Genomic DNA, 19,376 nt, shown 5'->3' on the forward strand with positions numbered 1-19,376 from the left:
GAGAGGCGAAAGCCGGGCCCCATCCCCAAGCCCTTATGGAAAGGGAACCCAAAGTCTGGGTATGCGGGCAATAGAGGAGAGCAAGGGTACTAGAGGAGAGGAGAGACAGGCCCAGGTCAGAGAAGGTCTAGGCTGCAAAAGGAATTTGCCAGGAGAGGAGAAGCTGTGTATGTGGGGAACAGGACTGGGGAAAAGGGATCAGTCCAGAAACCAGACTGAGGAGGAAAGCGAACCCTCACAGCCCAGGCCCCTCAGAGCCAGGCTGGGGTAGGCTTTAGGGTGGGATTTGTGTTTCACTCGGGAAGGGAAGTTGGGGGTGGAGGGGGAGACTAGAGCAAGGAAAGACATCCCTATGTTAGTGCCAGCCCAGGCTAAGAGAAAAGTTGGGATGGGGTCAAAGGGATTGGAGGGCCGGAGGAAAGAGAGACATCCCTGTGCTGCTGGCCCAGGCTATGAGCAAAGTTGGGAGGAGGTTGAAGGGAGTGGGAGGAAAGCCCCCCAGTGGGCCCTCACTCAAGCCGTCCACCCTGCAGGGGCATAAATTGGGGCAGGGAGCTAGGGCTGGGGGGAATAGGAAGGAACCCCGCTGGCCCGGCGGCTGCGAGGGCAGGGCGCCTCACCGATCCAGGCGGCCGGCACTGTCCTCCGGCGTCCAGCGGCTCCCCGGACCCGGAGCAGGCTCCGCGCAGCAGCAGCAGCAGCAGCAGGGCTAAGGCGAGCGCCAGCCCCAGCCCGAGTCCCGCCAAGCTCCCGGGCATCGTGCCGCTCTCCGTCCCCTTATCGGTCAGTCTGTCCCGGAACGGGCCGGAGCGCACGGGGCAGGGCGCGGAGCGAGGACACGGAGATGGGGCACAGGGCGGACGCGAAGCGAGGGCACGGAGTGGGAGCAGAGAGGGGCACGGCGCCCCTCTCGGAATCCAGCCCAGCCTGGAGCCCCGCTGCCGGCCCAGGGATGCTCCGGGCTCCGGGGAGGGGCGCCTGGGTCCCTGCCCCTCCGTCCCTCAGCCCGGCCGGCCCCGGGCTCAGTGTTCCCTGCTCGCCTGCCTGCCTGCCCGCTTCACTCCTTCGGGGCGAGTTTGCGGGCTAGGGGCCGGGCGGGCTGGCGGGCTGCGCGGAACAAGTGCGGGGCGGGGGCGGGGCGGGGCGGCCCGGGGCTGGGGGCGGGGGCGCCGGGGTACCGGCCGAGCGGCCGTCTGTTCGACCCCCGCGGCCGGGCCGCCCGGACGCCCCCTCCCCAACTTCAGGGGCCCGACCGCTCCGCCATGCTGCTGCCGCTCGCCGGGGCCGGCGCCGGGGCTGCGGGCGGGCTCCGGGACTCCCTAGGCTCAGTTCGCTGGGGCAGGCGGGAGGACAGACGACCCTGGTGGATCGAGGTTGGGCTGGGCAGGGCTGGGTCGGGCCGGGCCGGGTCTGGCCAAGTTGGGCAGGGGAGGCCCTGGGGCTGCTGGGCTGGAGCTGGAGCTGGGGGGCCGCGGGCGGGGCGGGGTGGGGCGGGGCGGGGCGGGGCGGGGCGGGGCCGGGCCAGGGGCAGCAGCGCGCTCCGCTCCGCGCACAGGCTCGGCGAGGCGGGGACTGAGAGGCATGTCAGCGTGTCAGACACACACACACACTCACACACACACACACACACACACACACACACACGCGCGCGCGCGCGCGCGCCCAGGGAGGCAGAACTCCCAGCCGCTTTCCAAACTTCCCATCCCCTCCTCCCTCCTTCCCTCCCCGCCTCCCGCTCCTTGTCCCGGGCCTCCCCCCAGGCGCGCCCAGGCGGCCGCTAGAGGGCGCGCCGGCCGCGGTCACCGTGGGGCCAAAGCGCGCTTGGCCCTAAGCCCGCGCGGGCCGAGGGCTCCCCGGGAAAGAAGGAGACTCCCTAGGCTCTAGACTGGGTCTCCTCTGCATCCCCCCTCTTGGGGGCTCAGAATCCCGCGAGATGCCGCAGAAGGCACCGGACACGCATCACCTTTTTAGCCCTGAGGACGCTTAGAGATCAGCTGACCCAACTATCACATCTCCTAGAGAGGGAAACTGAGGCGGGGAGAGAGACAGGGAACATGCCTCCATGTTGGTGAAACGTCTGGGACCAGATTCTAGCACTCAGTATCGCAGCTGGGAAAGGCCTCAGAACACAGAATTTAGGAGCTGAAGTTCCCTGGCCACAGCAATCCAACTCCGTTCCCGAGACTTTGCACAGGCTTATCCCCACCTCGCGTCCCGTACGGTCCTCTCCCTCCCCCAAGAATGCCGTCCCTTCTGGCCTCAGCCTCTTAGAATCCCAAATGCTCTGTCTTTCATAAACGCTAGCTAGCCTGACCCCCGTTACTTGTGACCTCCTCCCCCTCCGTAACGTAACTTTGTATCGTCTGTAATTGTTACTTTGTATCTACCTTGTATTTATTTTGCTTTTCCTTATCCTTAGGGTACATCTTGTAGCCTTTCCACAAAGGATGTAAGATTTTCTACTGGAGAAATCATTAACTTTTTTGCCTTGTGTCACCAGTGTCTGCCACTGCCTGCCCTACCTAGAACATAGTAGGTGCTTAATATATGCTGGTGAGACTATTGGAAGCATGAGGTGGAAGGGACCTTGGAACACAGTGTAGCACCCCTCCCCCATTTAGACTCACTCTCATCCCTTACTGGAACCGCAGGTTGGGTCTCAGCGTGCTGCCTGATTCCTGTTCCTCTCGGGGTTCTCTCATCAGGGGCTGGGGTTTCTATCACTCACTAGCCCCCAACCAGTGTGCCTCCCCCAAGATCAATTAGCCAATTGACATCAATTAGCTTTTAAAGAGGGATATTTTCTGAAACGGTATATCAGGGACTAAAATGCAAAAATGCCCCCCTTCCCCAGCCAGGGACCTGACTTTCCCCTTAGAAGCTTTAAGCTCTGGTTTAAAGAGTGTATTACAAAGCATTCTCCCAACCCTGAGGGACACCATCTCTCCCGCAACACACACAAGGTCTCTGGGGAGATCTGGGCTCAAACTTGAACTGCACAAAAGTGCTTGAGGTATGCATTTAGGGACCACTAGGGAAACCTTGCAGCTGTTGGCCCTAGAGGTCCTTTTCTCCTTTCAAGGAGACCCCCATCAAGTTAACTTCAGGGCTAATAAGAAGACAACATGAAAACAACTATGTGCCAACAAGATATGTTGTTTGTTCAATCTATCTGATTCTTGGTGACACCATTTGGGGTTTTCTTGGCAAAGATACTGGAGTGGTTTGTCATTCCTTCTCCAGCTTATTTTACAGATGTGGGGAACCAAGACGGAGTGAAGTACTACTTACAGCTAGTAAGTATCTGAGGCTGGATTTGAACTTGGATCTTCCTGACTCCCGGTCCCACACTCTATCTACTGCATCATACAGCTGCCTACAAACATAATACAGACAGGATAAGTTGGAGAAATTCTGGTGACTGTATTAGCTTCTCACTTGATTTATTTGCTGTTGTCACACTCGAGGGCATACAAGTTAGAAAGAAGATGAAAATCACCATAAAAGTAATGAAAGCTGAGTTACGAGGACCAAAATATATAAACAAATAAAACACCTTTCTTTTCATGAAAGAAATGTATACTCTGTGTGTGTTTGTGTATGTAAAACACTATTCGAGGGGAGACAGTGCTCCATCCTTTCTGCTTCCTTCTTCCTTCTGGAAGGGAGCAGAGTTGAATCCTTCCCAGACCATACCTATCTCCTCTCTGGAATGTGCTTTGGGATGCAATCTTGTCTCTGGCTCTCTCCTCCCTATACCCTTCCTCTTTGGAGCTTTAATCAGTTATACTCACTTCTAGCAATTAACTGATTTTAACTTTGAGGCAATATAATAATGTTCCTCAGTTCCATGTGGTCCCATTTTTGTGTTGTTTTAAGGAGTTTATATGAAAGGAAGAGTTATTAATACAATCATTATAGCTCAGAGCCCCCAGTTAGGAAAAATCCTTATATCCTTGGTTGGAGTGAGGTCTGGAACTATGTTCTAATTTAAATCTTATGTATTCCCAGTCAACACTTGATCTTATTTAGTCCTGTTTTTTTATCTTGGCATGGACTAAGTATGCAATACAGGCCTTCATATGCCAGGCCTGGTTTCATATTATATGAAGCAAAAGCAGGATACAGGAAATACTTAGGTAAAAGAAGAGAGAAGAGTACAGAATAACACCTGTTACTGGACCTGCATGGGAAAGAAAAGTTAGGGGGAAAGTAAATCTTTTAGAATCCTTGAAGAGATGATTATAACTGATAGCTTCAGTCCCAGTTCTTTGCTCCAAGATGCCCATAGAGACACAGCAGCCCACCTTGATCGCTCCCTTATTTTTCACAGTTCAGGGCTCTCTGTCTCTCTCTGTCTCTCTGTCTATCTCTGTCTGTCTGTCTGTCTGTCTGTCTCTCTCTCCCTTTATCTGTTACTTCTGTGTTTTGTGTTTTCATTTCTCTCTAGTTCTGCTCAGATCATTAAAGTCCTATGTGGAGCTGAGGATACCATCTCCCCTACAGCTGCTTCTTCTTATCTCGTGGGCTCCCTACCTCTTCCTCTAAGCCTTTTCTCTTGCAGACTATGTGCATCTTTTCCAAAACCCCTGGATATGATTCAAGTTCCTCTTCTGGCTCAAAGACTGTGATTATCCAAATCATTCTCAAGGATGAGAGGAAATGATTGTCTCTTAGAACTATAATTCCCAGAATATCAGTCAGTTCTCCAATTCCCATTACACATTTATGAATCTTTTGGTTAATATGTATTCTAATAATCTGGTTTTATGTACCCAAAGTCCTCCTTTGATATCTTGTTGTGGTAAGGAGGTAGGCCTCACTTTTCAAAGCCTGGACCAAAAGAGTACCATGTGTGATGGGTCCTTCCAAGCTAAAGGGTGTCTGGTACAGGTCAGTGTTGGACAGTGAATTGTATCTGCCAATTCAACTCTGCACTGTGCCCTCTTCTCAAATCCCTTGTCCCCTTGTCCCATCTCCACTCACATCCTGGCAAACCTTGACCCTGGTTAGCTCCCACTATCTGCCTTCTTCTCTCCTATTCATATTCTGCTGACTGGAGTTGGAAGAAACACTTAACCAAGCTTCCTGGATCCACTATAAATTATGTTATTTAACCTCAACTGGACCCTCAGTGCTTCAAGGTAAACATTTTACTCTTCTGAATGTAGCTCATTTCCCCAGAAATGTTGCCATGGAGACCGGATTGACTAGGGGCAAGGGAGGAGGCCAGAAGGGCCTTTGTACTAGACCCAGGTTATTACCTAGCATTCCCCAGGTTTTCAGGGAATTCTTACCATCACCAAGACAGAAGAGAAAGAGGACTGTGACCTTCGCTGGTCCCTCAACTTTCTCTGGTCAATGCAACAGGGAAGAGGGAGATTGGGTACTGATTCTGTAGCAGAAAGCAGAGAACTCAAGTGGAACCCAAACCGCACGTCATGGAGGAACTTTCATGAAGGTGAGAAGAGACATGATCAGGTGGACCAGAGCAGACTAGAAAGGACACCAAGCCAAGAATCAGCAACTAAAAGTAGTTGGTGAAATGCCTGGAGTCCAGTCCAGGCCCTCTCATCCTTCCTTGAAGCCACACTCTCAAAGTTCCCTTGACTTGTCCAATCACTCTGATTTTTGTTTCTTCTTTGACTGTTGGAAAGAGTTATTGTATGGAGGTAGGCTGAAAAACAAGCTGCAATTGAAAGCTTATCTTTTAAATGCTTATTTGTATTTCTATGATGCTTGAAACTACTATTAAAGAATACCACCATCTGCCATGATTTAAATCCAAGTCAAAAGTGTGTCGTTTGAGACTGAGAGAATGAAGCTATCCTCAAAGGGAAAAATTTTCTCCAGCTTGGTCTGAAATAGGGAAACTGATTTTAAAGAGAGAATTTCAGCAATTTTAGTAATATCTGACTCTATGCATACTCAGGATACTTTTTTTTTCCTTTGAGGCAATCAAGGTTAAGTGACTTGCCCAGGGTCACACAGCTAGTGAGTATCATGTGTCTGAGGCTGGATTTGAACTCAGGTCCTCCTCACTCCAGGGCCTGTGCTCTATCCACTTTGCCACCTAGCTGCCCCTCCAGGATACTTTTGAACCTGGAGAACTTAATGAAGAAACAAGCCAGTAGCAATGAGACAGGGGAGTTGGTGTATTTATTCAGGTAACCCCCTGCACACATCACTATCACAACTTACTGCTCCCAGTAAGCTACACAGATTTGATTCTCTATCATACCCCACATAGGATATTTCAGATTTTCTTATCTCCTCAACTCTCTCCCCTCTCCCCTCCCCAACAGGCTCATCTGAGAACCTCACTTCACATTTTAAAAGATTGATTCTTCTCACCTTGAGTTTCTCTTCTCCCCTTTATACCTCCAACATCTTTGGCATCCTTACCCACTCTCTCTTCCTTTACACTAAGGCAAATCCCTCCATGTGTGCCCTTGATATCATCCTTTCCTATTTCCTCCAGTACATTACTGACCCCTTAATCTTTACCCTATCACTCCAACTATCATCCTTTCCCTATTTACAGCCTACCTGCTGCCTATAAACATATTCACATCTCCCTTCTTCTTAAATCTTCTCCAAACTCTACCATCCTCTCAAGCTATTATCCCATTCTCGCATCCCTTTTGATACCAAACTCTTAGGGGAAAAAGGTCATCTATGCTAGGTACCCCCTGCCTACGTCTCCTCTCACTCATTCCTAAACCTTTTGCAACCCTGGCTTCGATGGCATCCCTCACCCGAAACCACTGTCTCCAAAGCTACAAATGATATATTTGCCATATGTGATGGTCGTTTTTCTCTCATCATACTTCTGCAAACTGCCTGCAGCGTTTGACACTGTTGATCAACTCCATCCAAATGTTTTCCCTTGGGTTTGGGGGTGTCACACTCTCCCGTTTCTTTGCCCGCTCCTCAGTGATCTTTGCTGGATAGCAGCATGCCCAGTAACTGGGTGTCCTGGGCCCCTTTAGCTTTTCTCTCTATCCTCTCACTTGGGGATCTCACCAGTGCCCATGAGTTTACTGATCATCTCTATGCCTATGATTCGCAGATCGATTTATCCAGCCCCAGTGTCTCTCTTGAGCTACCATCCTGCAAGCCCTGCTACCTGGTGGACATTTCAATCTACACGTCCCATAGGCACCTCAACCTCACCACATGTGACTTTTCTCCTGAATTCATCACTCCCCCAATCCTGCTCCACTTCTAAGCTTCCCTATTTCTGCCAAGGATCCTGCCATCCTTCCAGCATCCAGGTTTATAACTTAGGCATTATCTTTCACTTGTCATTCCCCGTAGCTGAGTAGTTTTCAAATCTCTTCATTTCTCCTCCATTACATCTCTCACTTGAGCCCTTCTGTCCTCTCACACTCAGCAACAACCTTAGTTCAGACCCTTCTGGCCTAAACTATTGTTACAGTGGCTTCCTCATTTGTCTTCCTGCCTTATCTGTCCCTCATGCTCCATTCTCTACAAAGCTGCCAAAGGGATTTTTCTGTTCTGAAGTGATGATCACATTGATCCGCTACACAACAATGTCCAGTGTTTTCCTATTGCTTCTAAGATTAAAAAAATAATAAATTCCTATTTTGTATTTTAAGCCTGTCATAAACTGGCCTCAACTTACCTTTCCAGCCCATTCCCCAACTCTACTGTCCCGCCAAACTCGGTATTTTCCCTACACATAACACTCCATGCCTTGGCATCGCCAGGTCAATACACCCGTAATACACTCCACTCCTCTTGGAAACTCTTCAAGCCTCAGCTCAAGCTCCTCCTTCCATGTGACCTTGTATTTGCTTCATATTTAGCAGGAGGTGCTATGTGTGACTCAAAGAGAAGCGAGAATATATTCACCTTTGGCATCTCCTGGCTCCACCGTTCTCCAAGGCAGGAGGGGAAGCAGAAAATTGGTACCGGAGGCTGACTGATGCTCTGCTCCCTTCAGAGAGAAGGGGTGCAGGGCTAGAATGGAATCTATCTGCTCCTTTAAATATTGTTAGTCCAGGGGACATAGTGAAACTCCTGATAGCTATCTCTAAAGGGGGAAAAAGAGGGCCTCAAGCTTTATATCCAAGCCTTGACTTCCTTCCCAACAAATGCCAGGCCCCCAAAGAACACACACAGGGCAAATAGCAAAGCAACTATTGATCTAGGTTGAGAGCAAAACGGAAATCAGAGGAAGTAGATATCTGAGAATATACACCGGACAGCACAGAGTAATGGAGTTCTCCTACTGGAAGCAGAAGAGCTCAGTTCAGTCAGGAGAAAGAGTCTCAGGTGTCACTCAAAGGGGAAACTCCCAAAGTTTCTAGTGTAGTAAGCTGGGGATGGGAGAATGATGGGATACTGCCAAACTGCTCTATATCAGCTCCTTCCCAGAGTCCTCTTCTCCCCTCAGGAGCCTTAAGAAAGGAAGGCATCTTCTCAAGACGCTGGAAGCTAAAAGAACCCCAAGAGGCTGGAGAGAGCAGATTTCTCTTCTTTTTCTCACCAACTCTGACCTGCCCTTTATACAGGCCAGGGCATTGGACGCCACCAAAGACAGGAGAGTCCCAAAGCAGTAAGCTCTGGAGCCTGAGTTCTGTGTATATGCTCAGTATATACATATGGAGCAGCCTCTTAGGCTAGCCCTCACAACTTGCACTCCCAGCATTGGGCAGCTACCCCAAGTTCAAGGTCTTCTGTGACTCTGCACTCCTAAAATTACAGTTCAAGGGCACTCATCGATATCTTTTTCTTTCCATATAAATGAGCTCAATGAGAAGGCATTTCCTGGAGCAACCTAGTAGGAACAGAAGCAAGACAATATCTCCCCCATAAACCTTAGGCACGCCTTCCCAAAAATATATACTGTATCAGTGGGAAGTGTAGACACCCATGGAGCTCACAAATAGAGGCACACACATAGTGAACACTTGTAACCAAGGAAACTTAGAGCATCCCACTGACAACTGCAGCGTCCATGTCTGCTCATGACATCCTCCCACTGCAGCTCGTGGGGGTAAAGTGAGTCAAGTAGCTCTGCTAGATTCCTTGGCCCTGCTCCTGGGTGGGGTGCAGGGCTCTGATGATTGTACGTGGTCTCCTCTGTCTCCAGTTTGGGGTTCAGCCAAAAGTTCAGCCTGCCTTCCTGCTCTCCACTTTCAGAAAGAGGCCGAGCCCAAACCCCAGAGCAGCCAGAGGCCGCAGATGAGTTTATCTCTCCTCTTCCCCAATATTTGTGGCATCCCAGATCTAGGTCCCAGATTCTGGACTCCTCTCGATGACTCATCTGGACTGAGTAACTCAACTCTGTTCCACTGGTTCTGTTATAAGATGCCATTGCTTGGCAGGGAAGGAGAGAGCCCCGCCTCCTCCCCCACTACTTTCTAAGAATCACAAAGGAAAAAGTGAGAAGTGGACTCAACAGCTGGATCCTCAGCTGGCTCTCTTCTACTAAATCCAGGGTGGATTCCCTTGTTTTTAAACTCAGTTTCTCTCATTTTGCCCATGTAAATGAGTGGGCAGAGAAAAGGTACCAAGCTGATGCATACCCAGAAGCAAGTCCCTTGTGTTTTCACTCAGCCAAGGGGCGTTCTGGGAGGACTAGCACCTGAGCCCTTTCGGGGCTGCTCAACCACCTTGGGTATCCATCTGTCACTCAGTGCTCACCTGTGGCTCCAACCAGCTGCAGCACTCAGAGTCCACATCGCGGTAAAACTGTATCAACAGATGAGCTAAACAAGGCTGAGGATAACCAACAGACCTTAAACCCTCTGGGGAGTTAGGGTGTGTCTACCCCAAGCATGCGAAGATTTCTGCTGGTGGAATGGGCAGATGAGAACAATTTGTTCAAATAGCCATGAAGGCAGCGGAAGTAGACACCATAGAGTGCTTGGAGCTTGGCCAAATTTGGAAGATGCCAAGGTCATCCACTGCATTCTGGGCCATCGCTAACTGTCCAGACTTTCGTCTTGCCACCAGACTTCAGTGGCTCTGGGAGAGAGTAAGGCTGAAAACTTTGTGCAGGTCTGCCTCACGGAAATCCAGTTCATGCACAAGTCAAGATAGCACCCCGTGATATCATCGGTTCTCTTCAAAAGTGAAGGATGAAAAACAATCACTCAGCCAAGTGTCTCAGATGGAAATGGACTCCTCCAAGTCTAGGGTGTTTAATTTCTTCAGCCCACTGAGAGACTGAACTGGACAGGGGTCCTGATTGATCCTTCCCCTGCCCCAGTACCCTTATATATGTGCATGTTGTTTCTCCGATAGAATGCAGGCTCTTTGAAGGTGGAAACTATTTAACTTTTGCCTTTAGACCCCCAGCATTCTGCACTGTGCCAAGAACTGTTAATGATCTCCTATTAACCCCATATGTAACTTGCTTTGCATAAATTTGTAGGCATGTTTTTTTCCCAATTCAATTGTGAGTTCCTTGAGGGTAGGGGCTAACTTTTGTCTCTTTTTGTATCCTCAGCACTTAGCACAGCTCATAGTAGGTACTTATTAAGCACATTGTAGGTGCTTAATAAATGTTATTGAATTGAAATGACTTGCTCAAGCTCACCCAGATAGTGTCAGAGGTAAGTTTCAAAGGTAACATCTCTAGCCTTGGAGTCAGTTCTTTCCTTCATACCATGCTGTCTTTCAAATATCATCACTTAAAGGAAGCCATCATGTTCTGTCCCCTTAGTCTCCCCTGCTAGGCTGCCTATCCCCAGTTCCTTCAACCCAAGTTGGTTTCTAGGACTTTGACTGTCATGATGGTAGTGGGGCTAGGATTATACTGGCAGGAGGAGAAATCATATTGACGAAATCAGTATTTGAAGGACTGAAAAGCTGATTGTAATTATTTTTTTCAGTGTATAAGTCCTTTAAAAAATTTTATGTGTTTCACTGAAGAATGTGGCCTCCATTTGAAGGACACACTTTATCCAGACCAATAAAAGAATAAGACTATTCTACAGTCAGTGTGAGCTGCACATGGGATGGAGGAGGGTTTGGATTCTCCCGTGTACCATTTCCAGATACTGAGATGGACTTTTTGACAGAATCTCAATCCTCTGAACACTGAGCAATCTACCAAGCAATCAGTGAGCATTTTAAAAATGCCTCCTAAGTATCAAGGCACTGTGCTAAAGGCTGAGGGTGGAACTAGAAGCAAAAATCAAGAATCTTTGCCCTCAAGGCAAGGCTTACGTTCTAAGAGAATCACACAAAAGGGAGCTGAAAAGGGTGGGGCATCGAAGTCTAGGAAGTCAGAAGGAGAGCCAGAGGGGAAATGAAGGTTGGCTGGACTGGGCCCTTCCTGCTCTTAACAAATATTTGTTGACTGACTGAGTGACCTCATCCCTAGGGCCCCTGCCTCCATCATAGTTGTGAATAGCAAGCCCAGAGGCCACTCATTCTGTGATTCTCATCCATGGTCTCCTAGAAGTCTTCCACAGGGAATCTACCCAATAAATGGGAGCCCTACCTACCAGGACAGGACTTGGGGTGCTCAGTCCCGGTCTCTCTCTCTCCACCCTCATGCCCAGCCCACCCTCTTAACCGGTCATACATTAAGATAGTAGCTCTCCCCATCCATTGTCCCATTCAATCCACCCTGTGAGGAAGCTAGGGAAATGATCTTTGTACCCAGTTTCCAGCAGAGGAGACTGAGCCCTGAAAATAGCAAGCTTGTGGTCACAGAATGAATAAAAGTGACATTATAGTGAGACACCATGTTGCTCAGAAGAAAGAACATGGAACTGGAGGTCAGGCAAGCTGGTTTGGGGACAAGACTGGGCTTTCTCTGGGTCTCAGTTTCTTTACCTAGAAAATATGGGTATAGCCATTTCTGCCTTTCCTCTGACAAAAAAGGGTTGTAAGACAGGAGAAATGGAAGCGTTTTGGAAAGGATTTGTTGCCACCTGACTTAGAAGGTGTCAAAGGCGGGAGTCCCACCTGGTTCTTTTGATGGCCCAGTGAGGGTCCTGTCCCCTCCACTGGGGTTCCTTACCTCATCCCCTACCTTTGACCCTCCCCCAATAACAGAGGCAGCCTCCCTAATGCCACGCCCTCCTCCCACCAAGGCCCTGAGAGTCAGCAACCCGATGGTGTTCTTTTCATATGCCCTTTCCCCAGCTAATTTTATTGCCAGAGACTGAATAGCTCCAGCTCCCAGAGAACGCGCCGGGAGTCGTGGGGTGACGGCTGGTACCCAGATTCCAGCCTCTGCTTTCATTCCCCCCATGTCCGGTTCGTCTTCGCTTTTGTTCCATTTTAATTAAAATGTTTCTGGGGAATTCCACAGGCTGTAATGGCGAGGCCCGCAACAGGGTGTATGGAGCATAAGAGAAAGCGTCTGAGTCTGGCTCCCTGGGAGATGCCCTCCTGGTGCCTGTGACAGAATTGGCCTCAGCTGGAGATAGGGCGCTCAAGCCCTCTGCCCTCCCGGGAGGCTGCTGCAGAGCAAGGGTGTTTGTTTTCTCCAGAAGGCCTGCTCCCGAGGCCCACAACAGAGCCTCAGTTTGGTCTCATCCAGGCCTGACTTTAGGCCTCCAACCTCCCAAGGCCAGCCCGCACCCACCTCCCAGGCAAACACCCTCTCCCCTGGCACTAGCTCCTGCCCAGTGGGGAATTTCCAGGCTGAGACCAGGAGGAAAACACCCCAAGAAACTTCAGAAGCCTGGTTCCCTAGAGTGGCTAGCCAGAGAAGTGTAGGGCTGGAAGAAAGAACCCCAGAAACAGGAGGCTGGAGGGCTGCTCTCTCCTATCTGCTCTTGGCATTGGTGAAGTCACCTGACTTTTCTGAGGCTCAGTTTTCTCATTTATAAAATGGAGGAGTTGGAACAGATGATTTCTAAAGTCTTTCCCAACTCTGCCATTCTCTGTTCTGTATTCTAAGGTCCTTCTCATCTGTGACAATGTCTGTTCTAAGGGCTAAGGTCTCTCCCAGATAGGGGTGTGCTGGTAAATGTTTAACAACACAATTTTAACAATAATAGGCATTATTAACATTTTCTCCAACAGTCTCTTAAGTCTATACAATCAACAAAACAATGTATCAAAGCCTGATTTGTAGCATTTGCAGATTTTGGAGTTCTAAAGGCTCATCCTGAACATTTAACACTCACCTCTTCTGGAACTGGTATGAGCTGACCCCAGCACACCCCTGCTCCAGCTCTGAAACTCCACAGTCTGGGAACGAATGAAAAAACATTTATTAAGTGCTTTTTGTACGCCAAGCACTGTGCCAATGTCCCTCTCAGCTCTGACTTCCCGTGTTCTGATTAGTGCACGTCCAACTATCCTGGCCAGTTGCAGTCATGCTGTCTTTTCCTCTCTGGGCATCTTCAGCTGCCTGGTCTCCAGATCGTGCCTTCTGCACTCCACCATCTACCTCCCCACTTCCTTCCCTCTAGTTCTTCAGATATAGAACCAGAATCAAATAACATTAAGCTGTTACCACTGAAGAGGGCATGCCAGTTGGCCCTCCAATGGCTCCCACTCACCATTCCTATGATTCCCTGGACCAAAACACTATTCCCTGGCCACGGTTCCCCTTTATATGTTGAACGTAAGTTTTTGAGGACAAGTGCTCTGTAGATTCCTTAGCATAGTGCCAGGGACATAGTATGGACTTAATGTTCATTCATTCATTCATTCATTCATTCATTTCTAAGGTCCCTCCCAGCTCTGAATTCGGAAGATGGCCACATATGCCCAATGGATTGGAAGAGAAGAAGCAGGAGGCAGGAAGACCAGTTACGAGGCTGTTACAATTCAATTCAGTTCAGTTCAGTCACTATTTCTGGAAAGCCTAGACGATAGTCCTGATAAGAGGTGATGGGAGTTTGAGAGGAGGACCATGGCAGTATGAGTAGAGACGGGGCTAAGGCTGAACACAGGAGAGTATTCAGAGCTCAGATTGCCATGAGGCATTAAATAAAACTGACAAAACCATGAAGAGGACTAGGTACTAAGACACCAGTACCTACATGCCCCTATTATTCTCCATCATATTGTAGTTGGCTAGGATTTTAAAAAAATCCTTAAATCCTTTAAAGGGACTGAGTTTTATCGATGTTGTTATTGTTGAGTCATTTCAGTCATGTTTGACTTTTTGGGGTTTTCTCGGCAAAAATCCTGGAGTGGTTTGCCATTTCCTTCTCATTTTACAGATGAGGAAACTGAGGCAAACAGAGTTAAGAGACTTGCCCAGGGTCACACAGCTAGTAAGTGTCTGGGGGCAGATTTGAACTCAGGAAGATGAGTCTTCCTGAGTCTAGGCCTGGCACTCTGTGCACTATGGCGCCACCTAGCTGTCCAGTTTTATTGATAAGTCTTAATCAAATGAGAAAATATTTGAAAAGCTCTTAGGACAGTGCTTGGCACACAGTCGGCATTTAATAAGTAACAAGTAGGCACTTGTTCCCTCCCCTCACCTGTCAACATGGCTATGGATGTCCCTCTAACAGTGAAGGTCATATCCCACCCATGCCTTCTCATCAGGGTGATTTTTTTTTTTTAGGCAATTGGGGTTAAGTAACTTGCCCAGGGTCACACAGCTAGTAAGTGTCAAGTGTTTGGTCTGAGGCTGGATTTGAACTCAGGTCCTCCTGACTTCAGGAACTGGTGCTCTATCCATTGCGCCACCTTGCTGCTCCCAACAGTGTGATTCTTGCTCCTTGATTTCCCTTTAAGGGTCTATTGAGGATCTGTCCAAGTCCTGGACTCCTTCTTTTTGTTCTTTTTTCATTCTGAGGACACTCTCCAACTGTTATTGCTTACAGGTGCTGCCTATCTGACTGGCTCATCTTTTCTGGTTATATGATTTCCTTAATGATATGCCTTATGCTAAAGGAAAGTCATAAGACCAGCCAGTCAGATGAATAATAATAATAATACTATTTATAGAAAGTTTTAAGATTTGTAAAGCGTTTTACATATGTTACTTCATTTGATCTTCACACTAACCCCATGAGGTAAGTGCTGTTATCCGCATTTTACAAGGAAGAAACTGAGGCAAACAGGTTAAGGGACGTGCCTAGGGTCACATCGCTATTGTGTGTCTGAAACAGTATTGGAACTCAGGTCTTTCTGACATCTACTCTCTCTAATGTGCTAGAAAATTGTTGTGCTTGCTAAATAAATAAGCATTTATTAAGTGTCTGCTATGTGCCAGGCACTGTGCTAAGCACTGTGAATTAAAAAAAAAAAAGGCAAAAAACGGTCCCTGCCCCCAAGGAGCTCACAGTCTAATGAAGGAGACGACATATAAATAACTATGTACAAACAAGCTATGGACAGAGTAGATGGCAGGCAGTGGGGGAGGGGAGGAGAAGGACCTGGAAAGGCCTCCCACTGAAGGTAAGATTTAAGTTGAGTCTTGAAGGAAGCTAGGGAAGCTAGGACCTGCAAGTGAGGAGGAAGAGCATTCCAAGAGAGTCAGAAAATGGATCCCTGAGCAGCAATTTTTCCAGTGGCTGGTTCTTAGAGTGCATAGAAGTAGGGATATTTCAGCAGGCTGGAGAGGAAGGAAGGAGTCAGATTTGGAAAGGCTTCAAACACCAAAAAAAGAGATTTTGTGTTTGATCTTGGAGGTAACAGGGAGCCATGGGAGTTTACTGAGTAGGGCATGATACGTCCCAGATGTGTTGGGAGCTATAGGAAGGAGTGTCACCTCGGTAGCTGAATGGAGGCTCTATTGACATGTGGGGAGACTTTAGGCAGGTAAACCAATCAGAAGTTAGAAGGCTGTGGCAAGTGTGAGGGAAGGAGAGCCTGAACCAGGGGAATAGCTGTGTGAGTAGAGAGAAGGAACTTCTCAGAGAAATGGGAAGGTCAAAGGGGCGGGTTTTGAGAATGAATTGAATATGTGGGATGAGTGCAAGCAAGGAACTGAAGATTACCTGGAGGTTGTAAGCCACATTGATTAGGAGGATGGTGGGGCCCTTGAAAGTAATAGGAAAGATGGGAACAGGAAAGAGTTTAGGAGGAAAATAATGATTTCTGATTTGGATGTAACGAATTTGAGATGCCTATAGAACACCTAATTCTAGATATCCAAAAAGCAGTTGGTGACATAAGACTGGCACCCAGGAGATGGATTAGAGCTGGAGATAGGTAGATAGATATTTAGATAGATAGATAGACAGATAGATGATAGATCAATTTATCTAGGTATAAATATATAATATATATACATACATATATATACAGACATATACATACCTGTATATATGTATGTTTAAATGTGTGTATATGTATATGTACATATATATATATATCTGGGAATTATCAGCACAGGTAAAGTAAGGTAAGGTAAGATGCATTATTAAGTACTTGCTATGTACTTACACTTAATTGCGTTTTGCTAAGTGCTGAGAATACAAATACAACAACAACAAAAAAGGGAAAAATAGTCCCTGTCCTCAAGGAGCATACATGCTATTGGAAGAAGATAAAACACAAAAAGGAGCTGACAAGGGAAGGAGAGTGTCAGAGGAAGGTACTGGAATAGTGTCAAAGCCCAGAATGTCAAAAACAGAGTCAGAAGGGAAATGAAGGTTGATTAGCCTGGGCCTCTCCCCAAATTGGAGATCCCAGGGGGAATCTGCCAGTGGAAGAAGAGGGCTGGCATGGAGGAGGGATGTTCTAGGGTGAGGAAGCCTCAGGGGCGAGCACAAAATTATAGCGGAGGCATGCATGGTAAGAAAGTCCAGGAAGTCAGAAGCAGAGCCAGAAAGAGCGTAGAGCTGATAACTTAACCCATGGGAAATGATGGGATCACTACGTGAGATAATAAAGAGAAAGAAAAAGGGGGACCAGGACAGAACCTTGTGGAACACCCATGGTTGGTGGGCATGACCTGCGGGAAGATCCAGCAAAGTCAGGAGGAAAACCAAGAGATAGCAGTGTCATGAAAATGAAGAAAGAAGGGTATCGGCGGTGTCAAATCTTACAGGGAGAAATGTCAAGAAGGATGAGGAATGAGAAAACGCCATTCAATCTAGTGACTGAGAGATCATTGGTAACTTTGGAGAGAGCAATTTCAGTAGAATGATAAGGTCAAAAGCTAGATGACAAAGGATATAAAATCTAGTGAGGAAAGGAAGTGGAAATACCAATTGTAGATGACTTTCTGGAAGTCTTTAGCTGGTAAAAGAAAGAAAGATATAGGATGACAGCTAACAGGAATGGTTGGCTCAAGTGAGAGTTTTTTTAAGGATGTGGAAGATATCGGTGTGCTTGGAGGGAACAGAGAAACAACCAGTAGACAGAGAGTGATTGAAGATAAATGAGAGAGAGAAGTTGGAAATAGAAGAAAGATTCCTTGGGGCAGTGAGGCCTTCCAGATGCTCCTGCTTGTAGAGGACATTGTGTTGATAGCATCATGCCCTGAAACACCCAGAGCTTCCCAAATGGCATCCATAACCTCTCAAAAGAGTTAAACTCATAATCTTTCCAGGAAAAGTCAAATGGATGAAAAATGGCTGCTCTCTAAATTGCAGGATGCAGCCGTTCTGACAGACATAACCGGTTTGTCAGCATCTGGCTTGGACAAAACACTGTCATCTAGAATTGAATAGGAAGAGTAGATGGGGTTCCCAGTGCACTTGGAAAATTGTGCAATGATTATAAAGATGCCAAGCCTTCCCTGAAACAAGTACCCATCTTTAAATGGCATTATTTGTCTGCTGGTGTTATACGACTTTGAGTCAGAGGGTGCCACCATCTCCAAAGAATTCAGGGTGACCCAAAAGACTATGAAGGAATGGGCATGAGTAGGATGGAACACCTTTTACCAACAAATCAATTAATAAATGTATATTGGGCACCTTCTGTGTGCCAGGCACTGTCCTAGGTGCTGAGGATAAGAAGACAGAATTGAAATAGTCCATGCCCTCATGGAGTTTACAGTCTAACAGGAGAGACAACTTGTATACATGTAAGTATATATAAAGCAAAGAGAGGCACTAGAAACTGGGAGGATCAGGAAGGTCTTAGAGGAGGCCTCTGGAGGTGGCACCTGAGCTGTGTCTTAATGAAAGGAAGTTAGAGGACTCCTGGGTCACATGAGCAACAAGATGGTAGACTAGACATTTTCTCCCACCCTCACAACCTTTCAAACCTGTCCAAAACAGAAGTTAGGAAGCAAAGATAAAGCAGCTTCAGCTGTCTCCACAGTCAAGATACGCAGAATCCAAAAGAAAGTAAAAAGGAAATTTCCCAAACCCGTGAGCCGATGCTCACTGATCACTCAGCACTCTTTCCCCACCTCCCATGCTATCAACAAAGAGGCCACACTGAGAGACCCAAGGACACAACACAAGCTAACATCAAAACCCACCCCTGAAGCCCATTCCTCACTCCCTCTTTCCAGTGTTGTAAAGACCCCGGCTCCAGGCTTCAGGACAGTGCTTGGGCCAAAAACAGCCAGCTTGGCCATAGCCATTCAGGAGCAAAATCCTGCTGGGGGCTGCAACCCAGAAGTACTGGTGCTAAGGAAAAGCAGGCTCTGAACTGCCAGTGCCAGGCTGGGGGACTAAGGAACAGAGGGAGAGGGACAAGTCACCAGGACAGGACAGGACACATGCATGTGGAGAGCTATATTGGATTCCATAAAGCCTGAGGGAAGAGCACAGCACCCAGCTGGGGCCAGTTCTGAACACCCAAAAATCACTTAGGACAGAGACTTAGGCTGGTGAACCATGAAATGCCCATTGCGGGAGGAGACTGAGACACTTTGACGTCCAGTCCCCATGAAACCACAATCAGCGGGAAGGCAGTCAGGAAATGAGTGATAAGGAAAATAGGTGGGGAGGGGGAGACTGAATTCACCAAAGATTTCAGGAAGAAGAGAACTCAAAAATCTTGAACATAAATAAATAAACCAGCAGGAAAAACATCAATAGGAGAAGGAAATATGACCTTCAGATCTTGTACATGAGTTCAGGCATATGTGAATAAAAACAGCAAAATGAAGGAAAATGATTCAATATTTGAGAAGAACATGGAACCAAGAAACATTGTTCCTGAGTGGTTCAAAAGAGAAATGAGAATAATGAGAACAGAACCTATGTCCTAGACAACAAAAATAATGAGCAGAACAGAAAAACTTAAATCTATGTTGGCAAACCTTACCAAAGAAACAAAAGAGAGAAAAATAAATTAGGAATTCAAATAAACAGAACTGAAGGACGAGGACAGCCTAGAAGAAGAGAGACAGAAAACAGTAACAGTAAAAGAAAATACACTCATCATGCAAGCAAAACATCCTGAACTCAAAGACAGGATACATAGAGACAACTCAAAGATCATAGGTCCTCCAGAAGAGCTCGACAGGACAAAAAACCCTTAGCACCTTAAAACCTAATAATAGA

General features: G+C 47.5%; 1 protein-coding gene across 1 annotated transcript in view; it reads right to left on the bottom strand.

Moving 5' to 3' along the window:
- Positions 1-758, bottom strand: part of TRABD2B (TraB domain containing 2B) — a 236,005-nt gene extending 235,247 nt beyond the window's left edge. The window contains exon 1 of the mRNA XM_027838091.1: positions 621-758. Within this exon, the coding sequence (XP_027693892.1) occupies positions 621-758 (138 nt within the window). The remainder of the gene's footprint in view (positions 1-620) is intronic.
- Positions 759-19,376: the final 18,618 nt, after the last annotated feature.

This window comes from Vombatus ursinus, unplaced genomic scaffold, assembly GCF_900497805.2.
Source record: "Vombatus ursinus unplaced genomic scaffold, bare-nosed wombat genome assembly UNPS02014825.1, whole genome shotgun sequence".
Taxonomy (NCBI): domain Eukaryota; kingdom Metazoa; phylum Chordata; class Mammalia; order Diprotodontia; family Vombatidae; genus Vombatus; species Vombatus ursinus.